This window comes from Tachysurus fulvidraco, unplaced genomic scaffold (assembly GCF_022655615.1).
Source record: "Tachysurus fulvidraco isolate hzauxx_2018 unplaced genomic scaffold, HZAU_PFXX_2.0 HiC_scaffold_42_np12, whole genome shotgun sequence".
NCBI classification, from domain to species: Eukaryota; Metazoa; Chordata; class Actinopteri; order Siluriformes; family Bagridae; genus Tachysurus; species Tachysurus fulvidraco.
Genome location: NW_025927275.1, coordinates 363,604 through 371,193, shown reverse-complemented (window position 1 = coordinate 371,193; position 7,590 = coordinate 363,604). Strand labels below are relative to the sequence as shown.

General features: G+C 47.5%; 1 protein-coding gene across 1 annotated transcript; it reads right to left on the bottom strand.

The window, feature by feature from the left end:
* Positions 1-200: 200 nt before the first annotated feature.
* Positions 201-5,984, bottom strand: LOC125140691 (transmembrane protein 106C-like). Its single transcript, XM_047809858.1, has 4 exons — positions 5,912-5,984; positions 3,172-3,331; positions 1,440-1,580; positions 201-348 (listed from the first exon to the last, which is right to left on the bottom strand). The coding sequence occupies exons 2-4, from the start codon at positions 3,265-3,267 to the stop codon at positions 298-300; spliced, it is 288 nt and encodes a 95-aa protein (XP_047665814.1). The 5' UTR covers positions 3,268-3,331; positions 5,912-5,984; the 3' UTR covers positions 201-297.
* Positions 5,985-7,590: the final 1,606 nt, after the last annotated feature.

Genomic DNA, 7,590 nt, shown 5'->3' with positions numbered 1-7,590 from the left:
GTCTAATTACAGTAAGATTATTTCGAGAACTTCTCATGTATTTACTTTTGGATCTCACTGCTCGGGGAACAGACACAGTTTCTATGGGGTGAGCTATGTGTGCATTTTCTGTGTCAATGTGCTGAGGTACTGTGAGAACAAAAAAAAACAAACATCAGTGTCACACACACACACACACACACACACACACACACACAAACACACACACACACACACAGGCTAAAACATTAGCATAAACTAAGCGACTCAGTTGCTAAATTTGAACTCAGTAGTAGCAAAAAAGTAAAAATGAACTCACTATACGTAGGACAGCGACCCGCTGATCTCCACATTCACAGTGAAGTTCATCTGCACAATAAACACACACAGGGTCACGTACACAACAGTCTGTAGGTGTGATTCATCTACACAATAAACACACAGGGTCACGTACACAACAGTCTGTAGGTGTGATTCATCTACACAATAAACACACACAGGGTCACGTACACAACAGTCTGTAGGTGTGATTCATCTACACAATAAACACACACAGGGTCACGTACACAACAGTCTGTAGGTGTGATTCATCTACACAATAAACACACACAGGGTCACGTACACAACAGTCTGTAGGTGTGATTCATCTACACAATAAACACACACAGGGTCACGTACACAACAGTCTGTAGGTGTGATTCATCTACACAATAAACACACACAGGGTCACGTACACAACAGTCTGTAGGTGTGATTCATCTACACAATAAACACACACAGGGTCACGTACACAACAGTCTGTAGGTGTGATTCATCTACACAATAAACACACACAGGGTCACGTACACAACACAGTCTGTAGGTGTGATTCATCTACACAATAAACACACACACAGGGTCACGTACACAACAGTCTGTAGGTGTGATTCATCTACACAACAAACACACACAGGGTCACGTACACAACAGTCTGTAGGTGTGATTCATAACAAACTGATTTGTAACCCTTCTCCTGTATCGGTCTGTGACTGACCGTGCCTACATGATCATCTCTGACTGACCCCTCCCCTACTCTCATCTCTGACTGACCCCTCCCCTACTCTCATCTCTGACCGACCCCTCCCCTACTCTCATCTCTGTCTGACCCCTCCCCTACTCTCATCTCTGACCGACCCCTCCCCTACTCTCATCTCTGTCTGACCCCTCCCCTACTCTCATCTCTGACCGACCCCTCCCCTACTCTCATCTCTGTCTGACCCCTCCCCTACTCTCATCTCTGTCTGACCCCTCCCCTACTCTCATCTCTGTCTGACCCCTCCCCTACTCATCTCTGTCTGACCCCTCACCTAATATCATCTCTGACCGACCCCTCCCCTACTCTCATCTCTGTCTGACCCCTCCCCTACTCTCATCTCTGACCGACCCCTCCCCTACTCTCATCTCTGACTCCGCCCCCTTACCTGTCTCTGGCTTAGTGGTTGGATTCTGATGATGTTGTCAAGCTGCTGAGTGCCAATGACCGTCTTCATGTAGAGAACCTGACTGCTCACGCTGTCCACCAACACGGTGAAGAAGTTCCAGTTGTTAAACTTCAGGGCATTCTGAGAACACGCCCACAGCCACGCCCACAGCCACGCCTACACAAAGAGACAGGTTTTTAAATCCCACATTTGCTTGTTATTTAGTTTAAAACACACAACACTTTCTCTCAATCTGAAACTTTCTCTACAAAAGCGATTGTTAGAGATTTTCATTCATTTTAATCCTCAACTCCGTCTGAATTCCACAGAGAAGATGTTTAATATCGCACGGACAATGAACAGTTTAGTCAGAGAACCTGAGAGCTAGATGTACAAAAGCTTATAATCAGTAGAGGAAACAGAATCTTGTTCTTTCCCCCAACAGCACAACTGATTTCAGTCATTTCCATTTTAATCATCAGTTTATATACCAGATAAGTTTTTCCCCAACAGACACCAGCTTAGGCTCAAATCCCCTATTAAAAAAAGTCAATCCTTAGATTTAAATACCTAAACTCGTCTCCTCTCCGCTGTGTCCAAACCTTTGTCCATGGCACATTGATTTATCCTCCATGTTGTTTTAAGAACATAGACAATAAGGAAACTGTAAAGCCAGCAGATTACGGCAGACAACTGTCAGGAGTTCAAGTCCCAGAACCACCAAACTGCCACCGCTGAACCCTTCAGAAAAGCTCTTAACCCTCAACAGCTCAGTTGTATAAATGAAATAAAATGAAAGTCTCTCCAGATGTCTGCTAAATGCAAATGGAAAACGTCCTCCTGTTTAACTCTGACACACAGAAGATCTTGTACAAGGACCACAGACACACAGAAGATCTTGTACCAGGACCACAGACACACAGAAGATCTTGTACCAGGACCACAGACACACAGAAGTTCTTGTACCAGGACCACAGACACACAGAAGATCTTGTACCAGGACCACAGACACACAGAAGATCTTGTACCAGGACCACAGACACACACAAGATCTTGTACCAGGACCACAGACACACAGAAGTTCTTGTACCAGGACCACAGACACACAGAAGATCTTGTACCAGGACCACAGACACACATAAGATCTTGTACCAGGACCACAGACACACAGAAGTAAGCTTTCTGATTACAGAGTAACTCTGGATGGTCTTTCTATTACATCATGTGCAGCAGTAAAAGACCTCGGTGTGATTATTGACACCGGTCTCTCATCTGAAGCTCACATAAATAATACCACAATGTTAGCCTTCTTTATCTCAGTAATATGACTAAGATCAGAGATATGACGTCATGACATGATGCAGAAACACTAGGTCATGTGTTTGTTACCTCTAGGTTGGATTATTGTAATACTTTACTGTCTGGATGTTCAGTAGGAGCAGAAACAAGCTCCAGTTAGTCCAGAACACAGCAGCTAGAGTCCTAACTAGAACCAGGGGATATGAACACATCACCTCTATCTTATCCTCACTGTATTGGCTTACAGTCAAGTTTCACACTGATTATAAAACATTATTATTAACCTATAAAACACTAAAGGTCTCACTTTAGATTTTAGTACCATGTCAGTAACGTGATACACCATCTCACACAATCTGCTGTGTGTGTGTGTGTGTGTGTGTGTGTGTGTGTGTGTGTGTGTGTGTGTGTGTGTGTGTGTGTGTGTACTCACAGTCATGTTTATGAGCACACGGCTGGTGTCGTGGTCGAAATGGATGATGACAGACCGAATCCCTCCGTCCTCCACCAGCACCGGCCGAGGGAACATGAAAAAGGTCACAAGGGAACAAACGAACAAACAAACAATCACAGATAGACCCACATACTGCTTCCTGTACACACAAACACACACACACACACACACACACACACACACACACACACACACACACACACACACACACAGTGCTGATTTGAATATTACATGATACAGCTAGCAACTGTATTGAACACCGTACTAGATCAATATGATTATAATCAACACTTTGTCTGATGAACAGAACACAACACACACTCCCTCATTCATGTCCTTAATAAAATGAGATAAATAAGGAACCTTAACAGACTTTGTCCTAAATTCACCTGCAATACATTTTTATTTCCACCCAAACATTTTGCCTACCTACGGAGCCTCCTAACATTCTGTATACGGTTTACTGTTTTACTTTCCATCAGCGATTACAGACTGATGGAACTCATGCCAGTGCTTTCTGTATCAGTCCCAAGCTCAGATAAATAAAGAGGGTTGTGTCAGGAAGGGCATCCGGTGTCAAATGTGCCAAATGTAAACGTGTGAGTCCTCAGTGTGAACGCCACACCAGATCGGTCGAGGCCCTGGTTAACAACGACCGCCACCATCACTGTGGACCTACAGGGTGCCGGAGGACACTGGGCTACTGTTGGTGGGGGAAGAAGAGGAGGGAGAAGGGTTCATAGGCAGAGAGAGAAGAGGAAGGGCAGGAGGACAGGACTGAGTATAGGGACACTATGTTTATACAATGACAGGTGAAATAGCTGGTGGACATGATGGAGAGAAGGAAGTTAGATATACTGTGCGGGGGGGGGGGGGTGTTTACAGACTGTTTTATTATGGTGTGGATAGGAAGAGAAATGGGGTAGGAGTGATGCTGAAGGATGAGTGTGTGAGGAGTGTGTTAGAGCTTAAAGAGCGTCAGACTGGGTCATCAGGTTGTAGTTAGAAATTAAAGGATGTTGCATGTGGTCAGTGGTTATGATCCACAAGCAGATGGAGAGAGTTCCAGATGGAGAGAGTTGTGGTTGGAGCAGACTTCAACAGACATGTTGGTGAGGGGAACAGAGGGGATGAGGAGGTGATGAGGAGGTGATGAGGAGGTTTGGTGTTAAGGAAAGGAACCTAGAAGGACAGATGGTGGTGGACTTTGCTAAGCAGATGGAAATGGCTGTAGTTAACACTTATCTCCTGAAGAGAGCGCTACACAGAGTTACATATAAGAGTGGAGGTAAGAAGGGGAAGCTAAGCTAAAAGGTGTGGGACCTAGAAATGACCAAAGGTAGTAGACATGATAAGGAATCACAGCACAGAGTGAAGAGGGACGTGGCAAAGGCCAAACAGACAGAATACAAGGATGAGGGAAGGAGAGAAGGACGTGTACAGGTTATGGAGACAGAGAGATAGAGATGAGCAACAGATTAGGGTGAGAAAAGATAGAGGTGGAAATGTGCTAACAGGTGAGGAGAGTGTGCAGAGAAGATAGAAGGAGTATTGTGAGGAGCTGATGAAATGAGAGGGAAAGACAAGAGAAAAAGGTGAATATTATAGAGCAGGAAATAGGAAAGTGAGAAAGGATGAAGTGAGGAAGGATCTGAGAAGGACCAAGAGTGGAAGGGCTGGAAAAGTGGAGAAGGACAAAGATGGTCAGAAGAAGCCTCACTGTGGATGTAGAGAAAGCGTATGACATGGAGAGGAGAGGAGCTATGGTACTGTGTGTCAGGAGTGACGGAGAAGTACGTCAGAGGAGTTCAGGATCTGTATGTATGAGAGGATGACAGCAGTGAGAGGTGATGTAGGTCAGACAGAGGAATTCAAGGTGGAGGTGGAGCTACATCACAGATCGGCTTTGAGTCCCTTCTTGGGACTCGAAGTCAGACAGGAATCTCTGTAGACACTGAAGGTTTGTGATCTGTAGTGAGTAGAGAGGAGCAGGTGGAGGAACACATGGAAAGGTGGAGGTCTGCTCTGGAAAGAAGAAGAATGAAAGTCAGTGATAGTGAGACAGAACACATGTGTATGAAGGAGAGAGAGGGAAGAGTGAGGTTAAAGGGGGCTGAGGGTCAAGAAGGGGCAGGAGTGTTTGGGGGTCAAACGTACAGAGTGACGGGGTTAGTGTGTGTGTGTGCGTGTGTGTGAGTGACAGAAGAGTGCCAGGTGTGTGTGTGTGTGTGTGTGTGCGTGTGTGAGAGACAGAAGAGTGTCATGTGTGTGTGTGTGAGACAGAAGAGTGTCATGTGTGTGTGTGTGAGACAGAAGAGTGTCATGTGTGTGTGTGAGACAGAAGAGTGTCGTGTGTGTGTGTGTGAGACAGAAGAGTGTCGTGTGTGTGTGTGTGAGACAGAAGAGTGTCGTGTGTGTGTGTGTGAGACAGAAGAGTGTCGTGTGTGTGTGTGTGAGACAGAAGAGTGTCATGTGTGTGTGTGTGTGTGAGACAGAAGAGTGTCATGTGTGTGTGTGTGTGAGAGACAGAGTGTGTGTGTGAGAATCATGGAGATCTCTCATTATCCACACCACATTCCTAATAGAATCTTATAAACGCTGCCACTCTATTTTAAACAGCTAACCAATCATTATTAGTGTATCAGCATCTCCATGTGAATGTGTGTGAGTGTGTGTGTGAATGTGTGTGTGTGTGTGTGTGTGTGTGTGTGAGTCTCACGTCCGCTGAGGCTGCAGTCTCTGATCACTGTAAGGAATCAAAGCCACCAGCTCGTTCACCTGATCTGTATCAAAGGGAAAAAATAAGTATCTGATCTGAGAAATGACACATCAGCAGTGTGTGTGTGCTGGTCTCAGGTCAGTGTGTGTGTGCTGGTCTCAGGTCAGTGTGTGTGTGCTGGTCTCGGGTCAGCGTGTGCGTGCTGGTCTCAGGTCAGTGTGTGTGTGCTGGTCTCGGGTCAGCGTGTGCGTGCTGGTCTCGGGTCAGCGTGTGCGTGCTGGTCTCGGGTCAGTGTGTGTGTGCTGGTCTCGGGTCAGCGTGTGCGTGCTGGTCTCGGGTCAGCGTGTGCGTGCTGGTCTCGGGTCAGCGTGTGTGTGTACTGGTCTCGGGTCAGTGTGTGTGTACTGGTCTCGGGTCAGTGTGTGTGTGTACTGGTCTCGGGTCAGTGTGTGTGTGTACTGGTCTCAGGTCAGTGTGTGTGTGTACTGGTCTCAGGTCAGTGTGTGTGTGCTGGTCTCAGGTCAGTGTGTGTGTGCTGGTCTCAGGTCAGTGTGTGCGTGCTGGTCTCGGGTCAGCGTGTGCGTGCTGGTCTCGGGTCAGCGTGTGCGTGCTGGTCTCGGGTCAGCGTGTGTGTGTACTGGTCTCGGGTCAGTGTGTGTGTACTGGTCTCGGGTCAGTGTGTGTGTGTACTGGTCTCAGGTCAGTGTGTGTGTGTGTACTGGTCTCAGGTCAGTGTGTGTGTGTGTGTAATGGTCTCAGGTCAGTGTGTGTGTGTGTGTACTGGTCTCAGGTCTGTGTGTGTGTGTACTGGTCTCAGGTCAGTGTGTGTGTGTACTGGTCTCAGGTCAGTGTGTGTGTGTACTGGTCTCAGGTCAGTGTGCGTGTGTACTGGTCTCAGGTCAGTGTGCGTGTGTACTGGTCTCAGGTCAGTGTGTGTGTGTGTACTGGTCTCAGGTCAGTGTGAGTCTCACGTCCGCTGAGGCTGCAGTCTCTGATCACTGTAAGGAATCAAAGCCACCAGCTCGTTCACCTGATCTGTATCAAAGGGAAAAAATAAGTATCTGATCTGAGAAATGACACATCAGCAGTGTGTGTGTGCTGGTCTCAGGTCAGTGTGTGTGTGCTGGTCTCAGGTCAGTGTGTGTGTGCTGGTCTCGGGTCAGCGTGTGCGTGCTGGTCTCAGGTCAGTGTGTGTGTGCTGGTCTCGGGTCAGTGTGTGTGTGTACTGGTCTCGGGTCAGTGTGTGTGTGTACTGGTCTCAGGTCAGTGTGTGTGTGTACTGGTCTCAGGTCAGTGTGTGTGTGCTGGTCTCAGGTCAGTGTGTGTGTGCTGGTCTCAGGTCAGTGTGTGCGTGCTGGTCTCGGGTCAGCGTGTGCGTGCTGGTCTCGGGTCAGCGTGTGCGTGCTGGTCTCGGGTCAGCGTGTGTGTGTACTGGTCTCGGGTCAGTGTGTGTGTACTGGTCTCGGGTCAGTGTGTGTGTGTACTGGTCTCAGGTCAGTGTGTGTGTGTGTACTGGTCTCAGGTCAGTGTGTGTGTGTGTGTGTACTGGTCTCAGGTCAGTGTGTGTGTGTGTGTAATGGTCTCAGGTCTGTGTGTGTGTGTACTGGTCTCAGGTCAGTGTGTGTGTGTACTGGTCTCAGGTCAGTGTGTGTGTGTACTGGTCTCAGGTCAGTGTGCGT

Excerpts from the sequence above, each read along its gene's own strand:
- LOC125140691 (XM_047809858.1), bottom strand. The coding sequence starts at position 3,267 with ATGTTCCCTCGGCCGGTGCTGGTGGAGGACGGAGGGATTCGGTCTGTC. Across the intron at positions 1,581-3,171 it reads GTGTGCTCATAAACATGACT|AATGCCCTGAAGTTTAACAA; the intron begins GTGAGTACACAC and ends GCGTGTTCTCAG. Across the intron at positions 349-1,439 it reads AACCACTAAGCCAGAGACAG|ATGAACTTCACTGTGAATGT; the intron begins GTAAGGGGGCGG and ends TTTATTGTGCAG.